The 24822-nt window shown below is 44.7% G+C and overlaps 1 protein-coding gene across 1 annotated transcript in view; it reads right to left on the bottom strand.

Moving 5' to 3' along the window:
• Window positions 1–2726: 2726 nt before the first annotated feature.
• LOC115199230 (putative uncharacterized protein DDB_G0271974) overlaps window positions 2727–24822 on the bottom strand; it is a gene marked incomplete at its 5' end in the record, with an annotated part of 24979 nt that continues 2883 nt past the window's right edge. Inside the window, one exon of the mRNA XM_029761855.1 lies at window positions 2727–2782. Within this exon, the coding sequence (XP_029617715.1) occupies window positions 2727–2782 (56 nt within the window). The remainder of the gene's footprint in view (window positions 2783–24822) is intronic.

The raw sequence follows: 24822 nt of genomic DNA on the forward strand, positions 1-24822 counted from the left end.
TCAACTAGCCTACCTGGTTAAATAAAGGTGAAATAAAAAAATAAAACATAAACACAACATGCAACAATTTCAAAGATTTTACTGAGTTACAGTTTAAATAAATTCATTTGGCCCTAATCTATGGATTTCACATGACTGGGAATACAGATCTGCATCTGTTGGTCACAGAAAAAAAAGGTAAGGGCGTGGATCAGAAAACCAGTCAGTATCTGGTGTGACCATTTGCCTCATGCAGCGCGACACATCTCCTTTGCATAGAGTTGATCAGGCTGTTGATTGAGGCCTGTGGAATGTTGTCCCACTGATTGTTGTCCCATGGGTATTGGAACACGCTGTCGCAAATGTCGATCGAGAGCATTGCGCACATGCTCAATGGGTGACATTTCTGGCGACTATGCAGGCCATTGAAGAACTGGGACATTTTCAGCTTTCAGGAATTGTGTACAGATCCTTGCGACATGGGGCTGTGCATTGTCATGCTGAAACATGAGGTGATGGTGGCAGATGAATAGCACAACAATGGGCCTCAGGATCTCGTCAAGGTATCTCTGTGCATTTAAATTGCCATAGATAAAATGCAGCAATTGTGTTCGTTGTCCATAGCTTATGCCTGCCCATACCATAACCCCACCGCCACCATGGGGCACTCTGTTCACAAGGGAGACCTCAGCAAACTGCTCTTCCACACGACTCCAAACACGCTGTCTGCCGTCTGTCGGGTACAGTTGAAACCGGGATTCATCCGTGAAGAGCACACTTCTTCAGCGTGCCAGTGGTCATCGAATGAAAGCATTTGCCCACTGAAGTCGGTTTCGACTCCGAACTGCAGTCCGGTCAAGGACACCCTGGTCAGGACGACGAGCACGCAATGAGCTTCCCTGAGATGGTTTCTTACAGTTGGGCAAACCCTAAGTTTCATCAGCTGTCCGGGTGGCAGGTCTCGCAGGTGAAGAAGCCGGATGTGGAGGTCCTGGGCTGGTGTGGCAACAGGTGCTTTGCGGTTGTGAAGTCAGTTGGACGTACTGCCAAATTCTCTAAAACAACGTTGGTGACGGCTTAGGGTAGAGAAATTAACATTAAATTCTCTGGCCCTGAACATTTTAGACATCTGCGGTGTTGTGTGACAAACTGCACATTTTTTAGAGTGGCCTTTAATTCACAGCACAAGGTGCACCTGTGTAATGATCATGCTGTTTAATCAGCTTCATGATATGCCACACCTGTCAGGTGGATGGATTATCTCGGCAAAGGAGAAATTCTCACTGACATGGATGTAAACAAATTTGTGCACAAAATTTTAGAGAAATAAGCTTTTTCTACATATAGAACATTTCTGGGATCTTTTATTTCAGCTCATGAAACACTACGTGTTTAATTTATATTATTGTTCAGTGTAGTTGTTTTCAGAGAATAGCACTCTATGATAGCAGAAAATACCCAGAGCTATAAAGTGGTTATATTGAGTTTGCTTGTCATAATTTGATGGATTAAAATTCCGCCTTTTTCGGGGGGATTCACAGGTAAAAGCTAGGTATCTTTCCGGTTGTGTCAGATGACTTAAAATATGAACTTGATGCTGCTGTATGTTATCGTCCACAGTTTGATACTTCCTGGATTCCAGTGCAGCTCCCACCAATAGGAAACGACATCCCCCCCCTCAGTTCCTGCTGAGTGTACACTCCGTCTTCCTCGTTGACTCTGTGGTGATTTTGGGACGTTTAGGGGACAATGGGAAATCTATCAAAGAAACAGGCTGCGTGAATAATGGATGCCGGAAATTATGTTCAGCTTTCTCAGACTCCATAATGAAAGAAACCCCCCCCCCCCCCCCCATCATTCTATCAATGTGCCCCTCTGTGATCCAGCACTTTGAAAACAATGATTAATTTAGCTAATACCTAGCGATCGAACAAGGACACTACAGTTCTGCCACCCATAGAATTAAGCTTGTGATTACAACCGATCTGTCTAGTTAATACCCTACCGCCTGTTTTGAAAGTGGGTCTTTAAAGTTTAAATTAACATGATCTTTATTTCTTGAGGGGAGATTGAAGCCTTCTCCAATGACTGGAATGACTAGCGATGGGAACATAAACAACAATTTTGCCAAAGAGTTTCTAAAAGAGTGAAACAGCATGAAGTACAGTAGCTAATGTTACCAGTAGCAACGTTTCAGACCTTTTTGAACTTTAGAAGATTAGCTGTCACTAGAATAACATTGTCATAGGACTGTGACTTTAACATACAGCCTAGTATTCTGTTAGTCAGAATTAAGTCATATTAAATAAAACACCCTCCAATTGCCAATATATATTCCTGTAGAATCCTGTATCTAAGCAACAGCCAATCACATCAGATTTCACCTGCCACTGTCTTTCTCTCCAGCCACTTCAGATCCAGACAGCCACCTAGCTTTTGATGCCACATATCACACCTCAACAAAGAATGGTATTAAGATTCTAACAAGAAATTGCAGCCAAATAACATTCCATTACAGTTAATAAAATAAAAAAAGCAAGCGCGTCTGAATGCTGTCTGACAAACATTGATGTGACGTCTCAGCCTGGCTAGAGAGAGGGAGAGATTTTATTTTAAATGAGAGGAACTGCATGTTCCCTTGAAAAGAACTGGCTGGCGGTACGGTCTTCTTTTTTTGGCTAACAGAAAGGGCCATAAGCGAGATCTCTCAGTGGGCCAGGGGGGTTCACTGGGAACAAATGAACATTTCAGGGACCCAGCTGTGCTCTCCACTTCCAGTCGTCACCCTTTTCTCTTAGATGAGCTGAACAGGAGAGACGAGAACAACAGACAAAAATAACACATCCAGAAAATTGGGAGCAGAAGTGCCGTTCCATTTCCCTCCACTCTTTTATGGCTTTAGAGTCAACTGGAGTGTGACTTCCATACTGCTCAGGAGGAGAGCGGCCCTGGCGTCTGTCGATATAGGACTGTACATTGCAGTGAGCACTCCTACCTAGATCAATTAAAGAGTGGGGCTTTGTTCCACTCCCTCTACACTCCTTATTTCACATTCTGCTCACCTATGCATTTGCCAAGTGAAGCATTGTGCTGCTATCGATTGGCCTGGGCCCGACGAGCAGGGACGAGTACAGGCTCGGCAGGTTATCAGTGACATCACCCCTCTGAATGGCATTGTTTGACTTTTCTAACCCTTATCAATAGTTCTGGGGAGTGCATTAAGAACGGCGTCTCGGTCTGATTTGTTGAAATGCTCCGGTGCCTTCCCTATTCCCCCAAAGGGCACAGACCGAAAATCTAGTCCGACTTCCCTGTGAACTTTATTTACTTACTCTCCGGGAGACGACGGCATTGACTTTTGACAGCCTGAACAATGTTATGACGTTGCCTTCATGTCATGGTGGCTTGGTGTTTTGTTTTAAAAAAAATATATTTCTCTCGCCTTGCCTCCATAACGTCTCTGTCTGAGTCGTCATTTTGTCGACATGGAATCAGTCACTCCTCACACAAGGGAGAGCAGCGGGGACATGGCGGCGGCCTTGACTATTCATGAGCCGATGTGATCCACTCTGTCACCCCTGTCAGCGCGAGGTGTCTGTCTGCAACACCGCTCCCTACTCTCTTTATCAGCCAGGGGTGGCTAATGAGATCCACCAGGTTAACACCACCACTAAAACAGCAACGGGATTAAAGCCTCTTAATTCATTTAGACAACCACTAATTGAATCCCGTGTGAACCATGCGATGACACCAGCTATGGGATGGGCGTGAAGGAAGAAAAAAAGACGTGTTGTCAATTTTCTAATGCTCGCCGCACAATCTGAATGAATTTACTTGGTGTCATTTTTGTTCTTCCCTTTTCCTGGAAGCTCATCTTTTTTAATGACAGCTGCTCAGCCTTCCTGGAAACGGCAAAAGTAGACAACCACGGCAAAATGTTAATCTCATGACTGTGTTGCACCACCACCAGAAATAACACCTGCTGTGAGTAGTCAACTTCTCTTAGAGAGATGGCAGCCGTGACTAAGAAAATACTACCTCTTCTCAGTCGTCTGTACCTGACTTAGTCATCCCCACACTCAAGTGTTTAATCAGCATGCAGGGAACATTGTGGGCTTGAGAGCGGCCAGGAGTTCTCTCTCTCTTCCTCCCTCCCTCACTCCTTCTTTTTCATGCATATTCATCTGTTCCAGGCTTGGTCAATACAACTGAAATGATTGACTGCTGTGCAAGTGTTTTCCAGGCCTTCCCCAGATTCCCTGTCTCCCCGTGGAATCGGTTTGTCTGTGGATCCTCCTACAGCTACTTCTCCCCTCTCTTCTCTGTTCACTCTTCTCTGTTCATTGGGCTAGCTCGATGTTCTCACCTCTGCCAGATTTCTCCTACCTTCATACGGCTCACCTCCACAGCTGCCATTGTTGATCCATCTCATTGCCTCGCTTAAGGGCTGCAGCCTAATCGCCAGCGATCATTTTAAGAGCATTAATATTCAAATGAGGCATCTTTTTTTTTTGTCAATGTCATGAGAAATAACTGGATCATCTTTCACCCATTGCCTTCTGCAGAGGGACGTTTAGTCATAGCGGCATCTTCCCCAAAAGCGCATGCTTTGCTGGTGTACATTTTCAACCTGTCAAACAACCTTCCCCTTGCCTGGGGCGTATACGCTCAGCCATTCACCCGCTTGTCAGTTTCAATAGTTATTTCATGGTGGCACCACATTAATTGAACTACTTCCACCACACACCAATTCAAGGCCTGGTACACCCATTAAGGAGGGAGCTGTGCCAGAAATATAACCAAATGGGCCTATAAATCAGCCTAACCTGAGAGGGGAACCTCACCGTAATGTAGCAAAATCGTAGTAATCGTTCATTTACATTTGTTCTCAATCCCCAGCCAACCGAGGGGAATGTCTTGCAGTGTAGAATCGAGCGCTGTGGAGAAACTCGGCAGATTGTCTTCTCACTATCGCTTCCTGTTTTAGTTCTGTTTTGTGTGAGGCGGTTTTCTGAAACCTTGTGTAGTATGTTGGTAAAGGAGATGGGGGGGGGGGGGGTGGTGTGTGTGTGTGTGCTGATGTTACAGCTGCATGATATGTGTAAAAAATGTAATTGCGCCTCCCGAGTGGCGCAGCGGTCTAATGCACTGCATCGCAGTGCTTGAGACGTCACTACAGACCCGGGTTCGATCCCAGGCAGTGTCGCAGCCGGCCGCGACCAGGAGACCCATGAGGCAGCGCAGAATTGTCCCAGCGTCGTCCGGGTTAGGGGAGAGTTTGTCCCATCGTGCTCTAGCGACTCCTGTGGGCCGGGTGCAGGCGCGCTGATTTCGGTCGCCAGACTTCAGTCAACACATTGGTGTGGCTGGCTTCCGGGTTAAGCGAGTAGTGTCAAGAAGCAGTGAGTCTTGGCAGGGTCATATTTCGGAGGACGCATGGCTCTAGACCTTCGCCTCTCCCGAGTTGCAGCGATGACAAGACTATAACTACCAATTGGGGAGAAAAAGGGGTAAAAAGTACCCCCATTTTTTTTTTTGTCTTATTTTTACCAAAAATTGCGATTTGACTTGCAATATTGATATGTATATAGGGTGAACTGTTGGAATCATATAAATGAAATTATTTATATTAAGAAGTAAAGTGTTCCAAACAAGAGCGTTGCTGCTTTAAATCTGTTGACTGCATTTGACCGAACAGAACAGCATGCAAACTAACTAGAAAAATGACGGCTGAGTGATGTTTCAAAATGTATATTGCGATTCATTGTGCAGTCTTAGCTGGCGTGTGATATCATAGTACCCCAGCAAGAGATGAGTTCTTAGTGTTTAAAAGGCAAGGAAGTGTTGTCCTCTCTCTGTTGTTTTGTCTTCAAGAATTTAGTATTTAAAGCGGCAATATAATTGTTTGGGCAACTCGACCAAATTCGCACAGAAATTAGGGCTATTTTAACACATACCGGTATTGATACACGGACCGGTTTGGGTTTTTACTTTACCTTCTATTACAGTATTTTCAATCCTTGTCATGTCAAACATTATTCAAAGTGCCACTATTATATTCTAACTATAGAATTAGAATAATCATATTTCCATGATTCCAACACCCAAGTGTTTTTCTCTAAATCGCAATTGAAACTTTTTGGTTAAAAATAAGGCCTGAATTGTTTGCCCATATCGTGCAGCCCTAAGTGGTAGTGTGGAAATTATCTCAAATGAGTGTAGGAAATGCAGAAATTGATAAATGCTGAAAATGATTTTTGGTTTATGTTGAATTGTTTTATACTGTTCAATCAGAATGGAGAAAGACCTATTGAAATCACTTAGAATGTATAGTGTATGTGTTGCTATCCTAGGTTCACGCACTACTCATAAAGCAAATGTAGAACTTTTTATTATTATTATTAATTTATTTTTTATATCGTGACATGATATTTTGGCCATATCGCCCAGACCTAATAGAAATGTGAGTTATAGATCTGTCATTCTCATTGAAAGCAAGTCTCAGAAGCGGAAGATCTGTTCTATAGTGCATTCAGAAAGTATTCAGACCCTTTAACTTTTTCAACATGTTGTTAAATTACAGCCTTATTCTAAAATGTATTCAATATTTATTTTCATTAATCTACACACCACTCCATAATGACAAGGTGAAAACATTTTTATTTAGACCCTTTGCTATGAGACTCGAAATTTAGCTCAGGTGCATCCTGTTTCCTTTGATCATCCTTGAGATGTTTCTACAACTTGGAGTCCAACTGTGTTAAATGTATTTGGTTGGACATGATTTGGAAAGGCACTCCTGTCTATATAAGGTCCCACAGTTGACAGTGCATGTCAGAGCAAAAACCAAGCCATGAGGTCGAAGGAATTGTCCGTAGAGCTCAGAGGCAGGATTGTGTCGAGGAAAAGATCTGGGGAAGGGTACCAAAAAATGTCTGCAGCATTGAAGGTCCCAAAAAACAGTGGCCTACATCAAAATGTTTTTTTCATTTGCCATTTTTTATGATTCTTATGCTTTTTATAACAGATAACAAACGGAATAGGTAGAGGGCAGAACACACACTGATCCCCTACCAAATCAAACCCACCCCAACCCCCTATGCGCTAACAGAGCCCCACCCTAAAACCAGACTTAAAGCAGGCATGATATACAGTGCGTAATATAATCAAATAATAACAAAAATACGTAGACATTATAAAACATAGTTACACACATTCTAATTTGGGTTGGTTTATGGAGTTGTGAAATTAGCTGGGTTCATGTCTTCTACAAAGAATAGGAAAGGTTGCCAGATATTATAAAAAGTAATTGCAGATCCCCTAACGGAGTAGTGTATTTTCTCTAGCTTGAGATGATGCATAACTTCCTTTATCCAATGGTTAAAAGTAGGAGGAAACTGATCCTTCCACTTGAATAGTATAAGACGTCTAGCTAGAAGAATCGTAAACACCGGTATGTTGCCCATAGAACTGTTTAGACGGGCCTCCTGTGGTGCCCCTCTGAATAATGCAATAAAGCCAGAAGGTTCTATAGGCCTCTCCAGTATCTTAGAAGACGTCTCAAATTGATATCCAGATATCTGTCCATTTCGGGCATGTCCAAAACGTGTAATAAAGTAGCAGGAGCCTGCTTACATCGGTCACAAGTGGGATCTATTTCTGATCTTATTTTGGCTTTGACCAATGCAGCCGATGAACTACTTTAAATTTAATTAGACATATAGATGAAGAATGCATACTCTGCCAAGTTTCGTCTGAAAGTTGTTAACCGAAATCCTCTTCCCAGGCCTCCATCATTCTTAAATGGAAGAAGTTTGGAACCACCAAGACTCTTCCTAGAGCTGACCGCCCAGCCAAACTGAGCAATCTGGGGAGAAGGGCTTTGATCAGGAAGGTGACCAAGAACCCGATGGTAACTCTGTGGAGATGGGAGAACCTTCTAGAAGGACAAACGTCTCTGCAGCACTCCACCAATCAGGCCTTTATGGTAGAGTGGCCAGACGGAAGCCACTCCTCAATAAAGGGCACATGACCGCCAGCTTAGAGTTGGCCAAAAGGAAACTAAAGACTCTCAGACCATGAGAAACAAGATTTTCTGGTCTGATGAAACCAAGATTGAACTCTTTGGCCTGAATGCCAAGCGTCATGTCTGGAGGAGACCTGGTACCATCCCTACGGTGAAGCATGGTGGTGGCAGTATCATGCTGTGGGGATGTTTATCAGCGGCAAGGACTGGGAGATTAGTCAGGATCAAGGGAAAGATGAACGGAGCAAAGTACAGAGAGATCCTTGATGAAAACCTGCTCCAGTGCGCTCAGGACCTCAGACTGGGGCGAAGGTTCACCTTCCAGTAGGACAACGACCCAAAGCCCACAGCCAAGACAACGCAGGAGTGGCTTCAGGAGAAGTCTCAATGTCCTTGAGTGGCCCGGACTTGAACCTGATCAAACATCTCAGGAGAGACCTGAAAATAGCTGTGCAGCGACGCTCCCCATCCAACCTGACAGAACTTGAGAAGAATAGGAGAAACTCCCCAAATACAGGTGTGCTAAGCTTGTAGCGTCATACCCAATACGTCTCGAGGCTGTAACCGCTGCCAAAGCTTCTTCAACAAAGTTTTGAGTAAAGGGTCTGAATACTTAGGTAAATGTGATATTTCTGTTTTAATTTTTTTGAAATTCTAAAAAACAGTTTTTGCTTTGTCATTATGGAGTATTGTGTGTAGATCGATAAGGAGAAGGAAAAACAATATAATCATTTTTAGAATATGGCTGTAACGTAACAAAATGTGGAAAAAGTCAAGGGGTCTGAGTACTTTCCGAATGTACTGAATGTACTGTATCTGCAGTATTGCTATGATTCCCGTTCTTAAGTTTTGTTTTTGCGTCTTACTTTCGGTTTAGTACACCAGCTTCCAACTGCTGAAAATACAGTATTTTTGGTTATTGAAAATATATTTTCACACAGCGGTTTAGGTACAATGATTCTCTACACCAGGGCTGTCAAACTCATTCCATGGAGGGCCTAGTGTCTGCAGGTTTTTGCTTTCAATTAAGACCTAGACAACCAGGTGAGGGGAGTTCTTTACTTATTAGTGACCTTAATTCATCAAGTACAAGGGAGGAGCGAAAACCTGCAGACACCCCCCCCGTGGAATGACTTTGACACGTGCACTACACATAAACTGAAATTAGGCAAACTATTTTGAATTTTTAGCAACCAGGAAATGGCAGAGCGATTTCTGCACATTCCCCCTTTAAGTATAATAGCTACTGTAAGTTCACAGAAGTGCATTTGTGTCTTGCTGATACTGACGACAAAAAAGCATTAAGTGATAGAAGTAACAGTATTTGATTGTCCCTTTAATTCATCCTTTATCTCTGAAAGGCTTAATAATAAAACTCTGACTCACAGCGTCAAGAAGACTAAAACAAACAAGGTGCTCTAAAACTGACAAAAGTCCAATTTAGACCCATCTTAATGGAATCTATAATAAGCACAGAGCCACAGTATCTCGCCATAACACTTCAGCCTGGAAGCAAGCTGTCACTACCCAGCCAAAGCTCTGGTCAAGTCCAGTTTTCACTCAGAGACCAAACCAAGAGAGTTGGAAGAAAATATACAGACGTTATTGCCCAATTCATAGCGGATTTCATGGCCATTTTACTGATACGGGTTGTCTTTGCTCTGAGGAAACCCTGACTATGAAAATCTCTTCTACCCTTTTTTGCCCTTGCTCCCTCAGAAGGTAATCTTCAGTCTGCAGCGTTGGCCGTTTTTTTTTTTTTTTTGGTATTTCCTGCCACACTTCTGAACAGCCCAACTTTAATTTCACGGGCACCTGTTCCTCCATGTTCAGCGGGAATGAGGAGTCGAATCCCAGACTTCTAGAACCATTGGGACGAGGAAGGAAGTTCTGCGGTGGAAAAAAACCCATCCTTTTCGTCTCTTCCCTGATGGGCTTGTCGTTGATTACGTGTGCAGTCGTGTTCACACAGACAGATTGGGAAACGTAGGAGGTGGACTTGGCTGTCATCTGAAGGGGCTGCTCGGTTTCATGTGTAGACATGATCTAAATGATAAAGGCAAACAGAAGTCTCCCTCCCAACTGTCCTGGCCTTGTGTTCATAAAGGCCACTGAAAAGTTGATGGGGTTGCTTGTAGAGTATCAGTGTCGTGGCAAGAGAGAGAGAGTGTGTGTGTGTGTAAAGGGAGACAGAAGATGGACAGCCCCTGTACATTGAGGGGTAGGACAGGGAGCGAGACGAAGAAGAAGAAAACAGCAACAACCACGACAGAACCCTACAGCCCAGCCATTTCATACTGAAGGACAATGTTTCCACACACACAAGCAGTCAGACTGCGTAAACATCGAACCTCCTATGTAACGAGCCGCGGGACAGCTTGATGAAACGATAGGGAATTTGGCCGATCAAGAATATTCAAATGGGATTACCTTGAAAGGCCCAGTCGAATGACAATGGACATAAATCGTGTTTCATTCGTTTAAGCGACTGCATATTGGGTTAGGCACCCCCTCTTGGCTCCAGAGGTAATGACTGCACTGGGATCAGATTATGGGGTCGTCAGTTGTTTAGTGTGTTCTGGTAGAGGAGATTAGCAAGCAGCTGCTTGGAGGTGGAACTTTGGAAACGTCTCTGTATCATCGTTGGCCATGGTCTCCCAGCGCTCGTCTATTTCCATAACAGAGATCGCGACAATAGGAGGTGGTATGAAGTAACGTCATGTTCCGTCCAAGCAGCATCAAAACCCAATATTTTTCCTCCAGCTTTTTTTTTTTTTCTCTCTCTCTAATGCCCCCTTCCCTCTCTCTTCTCCATCCCTCCCCCTCTTCTCTATCCTAACTCTTTTTCTCAGTGGCTTACGCTCTGTGAGTCACTGCAGATGTTGCCGTAATGATGCAGAAGGCTCACACAATCAAACTGAATGGAAGCGGAGCCAGCCGAAATTAGTACAATTACTTTCTCATTACCCCCCTCATTGCTCCTGTAAGTAGTTTGAGTTTCGTGATTAGGAGAATGAGCCGAGGAGCGGGCCTCGCCACGTTTTCACCGCTCAGGTGGAGACCTACCAAACACACTTCAGAAGAACGTCGTTTTATGTCTACTAGTGTTGTTTTCCCTCGTCATTTACAATACTTTTTTATTGTGCGATACGAAAAAAAACAACTGGTTATCTCTGTGTCCCTGAAATGTTTATTTGTTCCCGGTGAACCCCCCTGGCCCAATGAGAGATCTCGCCAGCCAGCTCTTTTCAAGGGAACATGCAGTTCCTCTCATTTAAAAATTGTTTAAAATAAAAAATGGACTGCCTCTCGCCCGCGGCTCTCTCGCGCTGCTTCCCTCGCTGTCTCTCTCGCTCTGCTTCCCTCGCTGTCTCTCTCGCGCTGCTTCCCTCGCTGTCTCTCTCGCGCTGCTTCCCTCGCTGTCTCTCTCGCGCTGCTTCCCTCGCTGTCTCTCTCGCGCTGCTTCCCTCGCTGTCTCTCTCGCGCTGCTTCCCTCGCTGTCTCTCTCGCGCTGCTTCCCTCGCTGTCTCTCTCGCTGTCTCTCTCGCGCTGCTTCCCTCGCTGTCTCTCTCGCGCTGCTTCCCTCGCTGTCTCTCTCGCGCTGCTTCCCTCGCTGTCTCTCTCGCGCTGCTTCCCTCGCTGTCTCTCTCGCGCTGCTTCCCTCGCTGTCTCTCTCGCGCTGCTCCCTCGCTGTCTCTCTCGCTCTGTGTGTGTGCAGAGGGCCAATGATAGCCGGAGGGCCAATGATAGGAATATAGAATGTTTTTTTTTTTTTATGTTTAATTTGCCTCCCCATTTTTATTGACATTCTTTATAATAGGTGAGATGCACCGAATAGCTCAGGCAGGAAAATTATTTTTTAAATGCTGTCATTCAAAAGAGATATGTCATTTGAATGGGTGGTAACCTAATGAATTTACGATGCCGGTAAATCCAACTGTACTGTAAGAGCATAGAACCAAAAGGGAACATAGAGAAAATGTGCTTGAATACCCACTTTATTGGCTTGTTAAGTAGACACATCACAGACTTCAAGCCATTGACGTGTTGGTTGAATGCAACTCAGACAGGATGAAATTGCTGATTGTTGGTCTGCATTAGGAGAGATGCATGGACTTAAAAGGGTGTAGCTGGCATTGCCGACCAACGGATCACTCACGACGTTCCGGAACGGAGGTCTGCGCAGAGGGATGGTTGTATCGCTTTACACTAGGCCCTGGAAAGGGAAATTGCAACGTCCGCACAAAGCGGTGCAACAGGAAACCTGGAAAGTGGAAGCCTGCGTACCCACAGACAAAGAGCCCTGTTCGCCACTGTTAGAAGGATGTTTGCGTTTCTCTTTTTGCTCGGAGCGCGTGATGTAAGGGCGCGAGGTGTGCACTGGATCTGGGACACTGAAATACACACAGGAAGGCAAGGCAGTGACGATGTAATATGAGTCTCTGTGCAGACATGTGTATGAATTACCCAAGATAAAGCACTCCGGCTGCACTATTTGCAATGCAGCACTTTTCTAAGCCTGGAGAAGCTGAGGCTTGTTTAATTCAGATGGGTTACTTGTTTTTTGTTTTTTTAACCCCCGTTGTCCTTTCATCATGCAAAATACCTTCCCTCCAAAAGCTTATTTTTGAAGACATTACATGACTATACCCCCACAGGCGCTTACTGGATGAGGTTGTTGAAACGAATGTTACCGACATACCAACATCACTGGAACGATGGTTACCAAAAGGACTATGTTTCAGTTAAGTTAGCCTGCTGGATAAAAGTCTTATGTGGCCAGGACTCTGGCCTGGTTTCAGCCCACATCGTCATCATAAGGCACACTAAAGTAGATGTGGCCCCCTGTTAGAAGTCTGCAAGCTGTTCACATGACTATAGAAGATGGCTGCTACAATGACGTTTGACCAACGCTGTGTTTTGGCTGACGGGCCTGTCAGTGGTGTCACGTGTCTTCCTTTCCCCCCGTGTGGTATTCCTTGCCTCATCAAGCATTCACCAGAAATAAGTTGAACGGCCGGCCGGCGTTCCGCTGGAACGCAGGCTAGGAAGGAATCTCGCCTCTGTCTAAAATGATCCTGCTTCGCTCAGCGAGATCTTGTGAACCTCCATCGCCAAAAATATCCCACTCTCTGGCTTACGTCACGCCTGGCCCCGGACGTAGGCTGTGAGGGGGAGGCAGGTGCCAACTTTGCGTCGGGCACGTGGGGCTCCAATGGCCTGTGCCAGGGTCTTGTGGTGTAGGCCTGGTGCCAACCCACCGCCCAACACGCAAATGGAAAGCTCTCTGCAGCTCATTTCACAAGGCCAGGGGGTTGATACAAGGGGATCAAATAATTGCCCTCATCTCTGACAATTGTTTCTATACGCGTCCGGTGCAGTATGTAGCCCATTGCAGTCCCTGCTTGCTGTAGTTAGTGTTTGGAGCTCTTTAACCCTAGCCCCACTAACCCCTCCTCCACATTGCACGGCCGGGGTATGTGTGCCAGTAGTGTTTCAGATGTCTGTGATGTAATGGAGTACCCCTGCCCTGCTTACAGGAACTGCGCCTGACGTCACACAGCGGTGAAGGAGCTGGAGGGAGGTGGGATGGTTATGGTTTCCAGAACAGTGCCTGTCTCATGGACCAGCTTCTTCTGTATCCTCCCTGACATTTTCTATTCATTGACTGCGGCAGCAGCCAGTGTTCATGAGAGAATGTCCCGTCCTGCATGCAAAACACACACACACACGCACCCACACAACACAACCCCACACCCACCAGCCGCTTTAATTTGAGGAACCATTTCATTCTGCTCGACATGAGGCCATTGAAGAACAACAGATGATTAAAGACCATCTTTGATTCCAGAGCCGCTCGGCCTATAGTGAAGTCACTCGCTTGGGCCTAATTAATTTACTATAAATCTGTTATTTTTATAATTAATGTCACAGTGGAGACTTTGAGATGTGAATTATGAGACTATTTTTGCTGGGGTCGGGACGATACCATTATCGCGATACTCATTAGTATCGTGGCAAGGAAACAAAACACCAGGCGGGATTTACTTCTTTAGGAAAACAGACTAATGTTGGAAACACATCATTATGTTGTCATCCAGAGTCACATTTACTTATTTTCCAAGCTATAGCACACAATATTTTACATCCAGCAGGTTTTTAAAAGGACCAAAGAGTTTGGTTTGCTTCATGTTAAAAAAAATTGCCATTGAAAAAAATACTGCGATTTACTAATACTCACATTTTTGCTCAGTTAAGAATGGGCAGATATGGTTGGTTGCCCAGAATTTTTGTGTGGAGGTCATGTTCGAGAAGGAGCCCCCCCATAAACTTATGCATTGTCTCCTTTGGCTGAATGGAGATCAAGACTATGGCGAGAAGCCAAATGCTTAGGAACAATAAACTGGCTAAAGAGATGTCAACATATAGATTGAGAATCCCGATTTGGCAACTGCATCAGCAATTTCCTTTTCTCCAGGTGAGATTAATGGAAGAGACTAATGTATTGACGTTGGGCACACAGACTCTGAAGCGCCATAGATGGTACGTCTCTGTCGAAGCTTTGATTCGACACAATGCTTTGTAAGAATGTGCAGGCAGTGCAGAGCCTCTTGGATTGCTCGGTCAGCATCATGACAAATAATCTCAATGTCTTGGATTACTCCTATTGAAATGGCGGATTATGCCAGGGTGAACTGACATTCCGTGGAGGTCACTCAAATGAGGGGGACATTTTTTTGCCAGGATCGCCTCCTTGTCGCTTTGTGTTTGTGTTGCCAGCCTATGTAAATGAGGTAAAGCGGCTTGCTTCTCTCCTCTCCACAGCGTTTGTTTAGGATTTACAAATCTAATTTTGCCCTGAGCCCTGCTTGCTTTAGAGCAAGTCAGCTGATCTCGAGATCTCCACAACAGATTAACACGGCAGTTCTCCGGGTCTCAGCCTTTTTTTCCAATGTTCCAAGGCAAAGGAGGTGAGGAGAGGTGGCGACACCTGCGGGTCGTGACAAGTACGGAAGGCCAGAGGAAGAGAGGGAACCGCTCCGGGGGTTATCTAACAAATGTTTTCAAAACGTGCTCCGTGAGTAAAGCCTAGTGTCTCTCTCTCTCACCCCCCCCCCCCCCCCATCTGTATGGGGAGATTTAGAGAGTCTGGTTGACGAGGCAAAAAATATGGGAAGCAAAGCCATTATGGAGAAGAGGAGTGACAAAATGAGAAGTGGCGGTCAGTGAGGTTGGGGAGGGTGGCAGGGGAGAAGGAGAGTGGCCAGCAGTCCTGACAAATGGAGGATTGTACAGTATGTCTGTGTGCCTCGAGATAGGAACCCCAAGCTCACTCCTACTGTACTCCATCCTAGAAAACACTATCTGCATCTTTCACCGCATATTACTGTGATTTCTGAGGAGATATATAAACTAATGATCCTAAAGATTATCCATACCTAGGAAATTAAATGCCCTTTTTTTCCCGCAATTGCTTTTTTAACTTGTGAGTGGAAATGTCTGAGTAAAAAATCCTCTATTTTGCAAGTAAATGTTTTCACAATGGGTGATTCGGCCTACCTGTCAGCACAGGCTCCTGCTGCCAGATACTATTTGGGGACCCAGGTAAGGTGGCAGTTTGCCTCAGATTATTCCTCAAAATAACCCTTGTGTGAAAGAAAACAAAAATAGGGTTGGAAGGTGCAAAAACACAAATGAGCCCCGCGGTGGTCACGTTTTGAGTAACCAAGATGGCCTAAACTGGGCTTGCTTGAAATCTCCCACTGTTTTGTTTCACACTTTTTGTGCACGGACATGCACAGTCACCTATTATAGCGCCTTGCAAAGACTGTTAGTCCCCAGCATTTTGGGGATATTATTGTTTCGCTTCTCTCTAACGGTGAGCTGGAGTGGCGAGGTCCTTAACCTTGCGGCCATGCAGAGAGGAATACCGGGACATCGCATTTGGCGACGCACTGCGTGTCCTCTCTTTCAGCGCCACACCAATCTGTCAGGGTTGAGTCATAACGCCCCCCGCTCACTTCCTCTGTATCAACGCAGGCTGACCGCTCGCTGTGAGACCCACGCTCGCCAATGGCTAATCTAGCAGAACGGCACCCGAAAATGAAGCGACGACCTGAGAGCACCGAAGGTATTAGCATTTGAGCGTGTCGCGATGTGAGGAAAAGCTTTTTACCAGCTCACTGCACCCATATGGCATTAACACATAAAAATGCCACTGTTGACATTTTGAAGGCTTGGCATCCCTCTGTAAGTACAGGGCATCAATATAAGCGGCAGAATCATTAGAGAGGGGTACTAGATCTCATATTGATGGAGAAACATAGTGAAAACACCGGCAAGACAGCGGATCCAGAGGGCTTGGCATTAGCAGGTCTGAGTTTATTTTCTGGCCGGTGAGATTAACACAATGCTCATCATGGCCAAGTGAACCTGAGCCACCAGAAATGAACCCACGGGGCAATGATCTCCATGCTGTATAATGCCTTTCTAAATCTCCCAGACTTAAAATGTCTAACACATCTTCCCTCATGGCTCGTCGTTTGTCCATATCACCCTACACAGACTTAAGGTATTACTCTGTCGTCCTCAGCTGTGATACTGACGGAACCCTTGTTTTGCAGAATAACTGGTGCCATGAATAGGTGCTCTGGTCAGTTTGGGTGCTAACATGCACTATATTGTAGTTATAATGTGAATATAAGCCTATTCAGAGTAGTAAGTCTTACACCGTACCCAAACTGGCCACGCGTAAATTGATTTTGTCCCCCCACACCAAACGCGATCACGACACGCAGGTTAAAATATCAAAACAAAAAGCATTAAACATTTATGGCAATTTAGCTAGTTAGCTTGCAGTCGCTAGATCATTTGTCCTGAAATATAAACATTTAGTTGTTATTTTACCTGAAATGCACAAGGTCCTCTACTCTGACAATTAATCCACACATAAAACGGTCAACCGAATCGTTTCTAGTCATCTCTCCTCCTTCCAGGCTATTTCTTCTTTGGATTTTATATGGCGATTGGCGTCTAAACTTTCATAGTATTACCACGACGACCGACGAACTCAGTTGTCTTTCAATCGCCCATGTGGGTATAACCAGATGGCATGTGGGTATCTGCTTCTATAAACCAATGAGGAGATGGGAGAGGCAGGACTTGCACCACGATCAATGTCACAAATAGAACTGACTTCCATTTTAGCGCTTGGGTGCAATAATTGAATAACATGTATGTTTAAATTTATTTTGCGACTCAAGCGGTGTAGTCAGCATGTTAGTAAGTAAACAGATGCTGCAGATTGTTCAAGACATTTTTACAGAGGACATTTTACAGAGGACATTTATATCCCAGCCATTTCAGTAATTCATTTGTTTTGGATTCCCCGGTTTGGAGAGACCTGGCTCTGCGGTAGTTTCTCCAGGCCTGGTTGTGAGGCAGCAACAAATATGGTCCTCGGGCACCAAGGTACATCAAGGCATGCTGGTACTGCCAACCCTGCAAACCTGACAGCACAGCCAGAGAAAAATTCCAGAGTAGAAACAAGACCAGGGCTATTAGTCCTGGTGTCAGACTGTATTTTCACCCCCCACCAACTCAATTTGTAGCCGTCTAAAATATTGACTAGGGGATGTCAGTTGATTCGGCCTGTCATCGGCAGTGATTGTTTGGGAAAACAATATTTGCTGCAGCATCCTGTTTCCTTCCATCCCATCCCACCACCGCCGCTGGCAAAAGACACTACCTCCGCCAGCTGTGTCGAACACTCGCTATCTATCACTTTAGCCTCAGCCTCCCTCCCATCTCACCAGCCCCCCTTCTCCAAATAATCTTCTGATAAGAAATAACACCACCAAAGCTTAGTTGTATCCATTGTACATGTGAACTGATATTTCTTCCTCAAGTCTCTCTCTCTCTCTTTCTCTTCTCTCTCTCATAAAAGGTAGTCAGCTGTAATGCTTAATGAAAGTCATTTGCTCTCCACATGCATTGTGTTAATGTAAAATACACCTTTAGGGACATTTGGTCTTTTCTGTAGTAATAAAGTAGCTCATTCTTAAAGGGAATGTTTGATAATTAGAAGTGAACAAAATTTGAAATGGGAATCGTTTACGGATTTTTAAGAGTGCTCTGTACTCTCCCTCAGTTTTTTTTTCTCTCACTGAATCTGCATTCTAATAAGGGACTGGGGTGCGATTCAGTTTTGCGTTCATGTTTCACTCTTCATTCATCCTGTGCAGCTTTTTTTGGTTTGCCGGTGTGTATTGTTTGACGCATTCAGCTGATAAAAACACAGTTTCTCATGCGGTCGTGTGACTGGTTGTTTGCTCTAGAGATTGCAGAGTTATTCCAGCGCTGCTGCCTGCTGCTCCTAATGATGTATTGTACTGGGCTTTGGGGGGGGGGGGGCGCAAGGGCAAGGTTATGAAGAGGAACCAGAGCCCCAGCAAAGAGTTAAAGGAAAAACTAGCTACTACTAACTTCATCACACCCTCTCTAAAATGACAGCGACCAAGACTGCGTGTCTCTCGGTATGTTTCTCCATCACTATTCCATCACCCGCCCTATGTGGAAACACTCTACCTTGCTAACAGGTTGTCATAGCATTGCCGGTATTGCTGTAAGTGTCACGGTATCTCCAAATCTGTCTGAAGTGGGGATTGCGGGGGAGGCGACCTGTATTGTCAGGACAACAGGACAAGGATGTCTGAGTGCACACTGGCGCAGCAGAAAGTTTTTGTACCCGGGGTGGGATAACAATGAGTGTGACGTTATTTCAGTAATGAGTAGGCTTGGGCGATATACCGGGGTTATCTCAAAATACAGACAGTATGATTTTCAATACCCTTTAAACAAATAAAAATACAAATATCAGTTTGAAGGCCTTGTGGGGGCTCGCACTACACCAATGCTTAAGATGTGTCAAATAAATGATATCCAGCTCATGGATCCAGCTATGCATTTGGTTTGCTAACTAAGTAGCTAGATGTCAAGATCAAGCTTCTTGGTTACAGCAGAGACATTCAATCATAGAGATGCTATTAAAGCAGACATTCAATCATAGAGATCCTATTAAATGACTTACTTATTTCTATATTCTATGCATTCAATCCCCTCCTGTATCTAGGTCCCTGTTGCCTAAATTGTTTTGTGGAAAGTATTCAGACCCCTTCCCCTTTTCAACATTTTGTTACGTTACAGCCTTGTTCTAAAATTGATTAAATATATATTTTTCCTCCTCAATCTACACACACTACTCCATAATGAGAAGGCGAAAACAGGTTTATTTACCTTATACCTTATTTACATTTGTATTCACATGATTTGGCTCCCGAGTGGTGTAGTGGTCTAAGGCACTACATCTCAGTGCAAGAGGCGTCACTACAGACACCCTGGTTCAATTCCAGGCTCTATTACAACTGGCCGTGATTGGGAGTCCCATAGGACTGCGCACAATTGGCCCAGCGTTGGCCGGGTTTGGCCGGTGTAGGCCATCATTGTAAATAATAATTTGTTCTTAACTGACTTCCATAGTTAAATAAATGTCAAAAATCACACCCTTTGCTATGAGACTCTAAATTTAGCTCAGGTGCATCTTGTTTCCATTGATCATCCTTGATGTTTCTACAACTTGAATGTTGTGCAACTGTGGTAAATTCAATTGATTGGACATCATTTGGAAAAAGACACACCTGTCTATATAAGTTCCCACAGTTGACCGTGCAAATCAGAGCAAAAACCAAGCCATGAGGTTCAAGGAATTGTCTGTAGAGCTCCGAGACAGGATTTTGTCGAGGCACAGATCTGGGGAAGGGTATCAAAAACATTATGCAGCATTGAGGTCCCAAATAATACAGTGGCCTCCATCATTTTTAAATGGAAGATGTTTGGAACCACCAAGACTATTCCTAAAGCTGGCCGCCCGGCCAAACTGAGCAATCAGAGGAGAAGGGCCTTGGTCAGGGAGGGGATCAAGAACCCAATGGTCACTTTGACAGATCTTCAGAGTTCCTGTGTGGAGATGGAGATCCTTTTTATGGTGGAGTGGCCAGACGGAAGCCACTCCTCAGTAAAAAGCACATGACAGCTTGGAGTTTACCAAAAGACAGCTAAAGATTCTCAGACAATGAGAAACAAGATTCTCTGGTCTGAATCCCAAGTGTCACGTCTGGAGGAAACCTGGCACCATCCTTACGGTGAAGCATGGCGGCAGGGTAGCCTAGTGGTTAGAGCTTTAGACTAGTAACCGAAAGGTTGCAAGATCGAATCCCCGAGCTGACAAGGTAAAAATATGTTGTTCTGCCCCTGAACAAGGCAGTTAACCCGCTGTTCCTAGGCCGTCATTGAAAATAAGAATTTGTTCTTAACTGACTTGCCTAGTTAAATAAAGGTAAAATAAATGGTGGTGGCAGCATCGTGCTGTGGGGATGTTTCTCAGTGGCAGGGACTGGGAAACTAGTCAGGATCGACGGAAAGATGACCGAAGCAAAGTACAGAGAGATCCTTGATGAAAACCTTCTCCGGACCTCAGACTGGGGGCGAAGGTTCACCTTCCAACAGTACAATGACCCTAAGCACACAGCCAAGACAACGCATGAGTGGCCTTCGGACAAGTCTCTGAATATCCTTGAGTGGTCCAACCAGAGCCTGGATGTGAACCCGATCGAACATCTCTGGAGAGACTTGAAAATAGCTGTGCAGTGACGCTCCCCACCCAACCTGACAAAGCTTGAGTGGATCTGCAGAAAAGAATGGGAGAAACTCCCCAAAAACAGGTGTGCCAAGCTTGTAGCATCATACTCAAGAAGACTCAAGGCTGTAATCACTGCCAAAGGTGATTCAACAAAGTAATGAGTTAAGGGTCTGAATACTTATGTAAATGTGATATTTCAGTTTTCTATTTGAAATAAATTTGCTAACTTCTAAAATGCTGTTTTTGCTTTGTCATTATGGGGTATTGTGTGTAGATTGAGTTTTTTAAATTTTTTTATACATTTGATAATAAGGCTATAACGTTCAGGGGTCTGAATACTTTCCGTGTGTGTGTGTGTGTGTGTGTTATTTTCTGAAATGGCGCCCCGTGGTGCACATTCGGTAATACCGTATGAAAGTCTGGATACCGCCCAACCTAAGTCGAATATGATATGTCAGTAGTGAGGGATGTTATGAGTGTTATGTCATGGCAGGTAGCCTAGTGGTTAAGAGCATTGGGCCAGTAATCAAAAGGTTGCTGGTTTGATTGTTCACCTAGTCAGCTCGGGGAATCTTTCGATGTGCCCTTGAGCAAGGCACTTAACCCTAATTGCTCCTGAAGGTCGCCCTGGATAAGAGAGTCTGCTAAAATAAAAACATTTGATGTCAGTAGTGAGTGTGATATTATTCTTGGATCCCAGAGTTCTAAATTGCTCTCCATCTATCTGTCTTTTGCTAACTCTCTCTCTTGCTTACAGTCTCCCTCTTCTGTCAGGCAAAATGGGAGGAGTGAAAACCTACGCTCGTTGAAAGCTGGTTAAATGCCCTTTTATTTTTTGGTAAATGTGAATTGTATATTGTGTAGAAATTGTGGATCACCTCTGCATCCCAGCTAGAAACTCAGCCCTCAGGGTATTGGAACTAATTATTTTTCCTTTCACTGCCATTTTAACAATATGCGTGATTAAGTATACTATACATTTGTATATATATGTGGACACCCCTTCAACTTAGTGGATTTGGCTATTTCAGGTGAAAATTGAGCTCACAGCCATGCAATTGTCATAGACAAACATTGGCAGTAGAATGGCCTTACTGAAGATCTCAGTGACTTTCAAAGTGGCACCGTCATAGGATGCCACCTTTCCAACAAGTCAGTTTGTCAAATTTCTGCCCTGCTAGAGCTGCCCCGGTCAACTGTAAGTGCTGTTATTGTGAAGTGGAAACATCTTGGAGCAACAATGGCTCAGCCGTGAAATGGTAGGCCACACAAGCTCACAGAACGGGACCGCCGAGTGCAACACTCAGAACGAGTTCCAAACTGCCTCTGGAAGCATGTTTAGTACAAGAACTGTTCATTGGGAGATTCATGAAATGGGTTTCCATGGCCGAGCAGCCGCATACAAGCCAAAGATCAACATGCGCTATGCCAAGCGTCGGCTGGAGTGGGGTAAAGCTCTCCAACATTGGACTCTGGAGCAGTGGGAAGGCTTTCTCAGGAGTGATGAATCACGCTTCACCATCTGGCAGTCCAACGGAAGAATCTGGGTTTGGCATATGCCAGGAGGACACTACCTGCCCCAATGCATAGTGTCAACTGTAACGTTTGGTGGAGGAGGAATAATGGTCTAGGGCTGTTTTTCATGGTTCAGGCTCCTTAGTTCCAGTGAAGGGAAATCTTAATGCTACAGCAAGCTATTACATTCTAGACGATTCTGTGTTTCCAACAGTTTGGAGAAGGCCCTTTCCTGCTTCAGCATTACTATACCCCCATGCACAAAGGGAGGTCCATACAGAAATGTTTTGTCGAGATCTATGTTGAAGAACTTAACTGGCCTCCACAGAGTCCTGTCCTCAACCCTATGGAACGCCTGGGATGAATTGGAACTCTGACTGTGGCTGAATGGAAGCAAGTCCCCTCAGAAATGTTCCAACATCTAGCGGAAAGCCTTCCCAGAAGAGTGGAGGCTGTTTTATAGAAGTAAGGGGGACCAGCTCCATATGAATGCCCATGATTTTGGAATGAGATGTTCGACAAGCAGATGTTCACATACTTTTGGTCATGTGGTGTATTTACCAGTACCAGACAACCTTTGAAAATTCCTTGATGAAATATAATTTGATTTATAACATTTGTTTTGCTTTCAAGTATTTATACATTTTAAAATTGTCCATATAAATGCATTATACTGCTACAATTACTACTAGTAGTGCTACTGCTACTACTACTCCTGGTGCTTCTACTACTACTACTACTACTACTACTACTACTACTGGTGCTGCTACTACTACTGCTACTCCTGGTGCTACTACGTCTCCTGGTGCTGCTGCAACTACTACTCCTGGTGCTGCTGCTGCTACTAGTACTACTACTACTACTACTAGTACTACTACTACTACTACTACTACTACTACTGGTGCTGGTGCTGCTTCTACTACTACTACTACTACTACTACTGGTGCTGCTGCTGCTGCTGCTGCTACTACTACTACTACTACTACTACTACTACTACTACTCCTGGTGCTGCTGCTGCTGATGCTGCTACTACTACTACTACTACCTCTGGTGCTACTACTACTACTGGTGCTGCTACTACTATTGCTTCTCCTGGTGCTACTACTACTCCTGGTGCTGGTGTTACTACTACTCCTGGTGCTGCTGCAACTACAACTCCCGGTGCTGCTACTACTCCTGGTGCTGCTGCTACTCCTTGTGCTGCTACTACTGCTACTACTACTACTACTAGTGCTGCAGCTACTACTACTACTACTGGTGCCGCTGCTACTGCTACTACTGGTGCCGCTGCTACTACTGCTACTGGTGCTTCTACTACTAATACTACTACTTCTACTACTACTAGTGCTGCTTCTACTACTGGTGCTTCTACTACTACTGCTACTCCTGGTGCTGCTACTATTCCTGGTGCTACTACTACTACTACTACTACTACTACTACTACTACTACTACTACTACTACTGGTGCTTCTTCTACTACTACTACTACTACTACTACTACTACTACTACTACTACTACTACTACTACTACTACTACTACTACTACTACTACTACTACTGCTACTACTACTGGTGGTGCTACTACTCCTGGTGCTACTCCTGGTGGTGCTGCTGCTACTACTCCTCCTGATGCTGCTGCAGCTGCTACTGCTAATACTGGTGCTGCTGCTGCTGCTACTACTACTACTACTACTACTACTACTACTACTACTACTACTGGTGCTTCTACTACTACTACTACTACTACTACTACTACTACTACTACTACTACTACTACTGGTGCTACTCCTGGTGGTGCTACTACTCCTGGTGCTACTCCTGGTGGTGCTGCTGCTACTACTCCTCCTGATGCTGCTGCAGCTGCTACTGCTAATACTGGTGCTGCTGCTACTACTACTACTACTACTACTACTACTGGTGGTGGTGGTGGTGGTGGTGGTGGTGGTGGTGGTGGTGCTGCTGCTGGTGCTACTACTACTGGTGCCGCTGCTACTACTACTACTGCTACTGGTGCTTCTACTACTAATACTACTGGTGCTACTACTACTACTACTGCTGCTACTACTACTCCTGGTGCTACTACTACTACTACTACTACTGGTGCTGCTACTACTACTACGACTACTACTACTACTACTACTACTACTACTACTACTACTACTGGTGCTGCTACTACTACTGCTACTCCTGGTGCTACTACATCTCCTGGTGCTACTACTACTGCTACTCCTGGTGCTACTACATCTTCTGGTACTGCTGCAACTACTACGACTACTACTACTACTACTACTACTACTACTACTACTACTACTACTACTACTACTACTACTACTACTACTACTACTGGTGCCGCTGCTACTACTACTATTGCTGCTGGTGCTTCTACTGCTACTACTACTGGTGCTTCTACTAGTACGTCTACTACTACTGGTGCTTCTACTACTACTACTACTACTCCTCCAGGTGCTACTACTACTACTACTCCAGGTGCTACTACTACTACTACTATTACTACTACTACAACTAGTGCTACTACTACTACTACTACTACTACTGGTGCTGCTACTACTACTGCTGCTACTACTGGTGCCGCTGCTGCTGCTG

Source organism: Salmo trutta, chromosome 8 (genome assembly GCF_901001165.1).
Source record: "Salmo trutta chromosome 8, fSalTru1.1, whole genome shotgun sequence".
In the NCBI taxonomy this organism is placed as follows: domain Eukaryota; kingdom Metazoa; phylum Chordata; class Actinopteri; order Salmoniformes; family Salmonidae; genus Salmo; species Salmo trutta.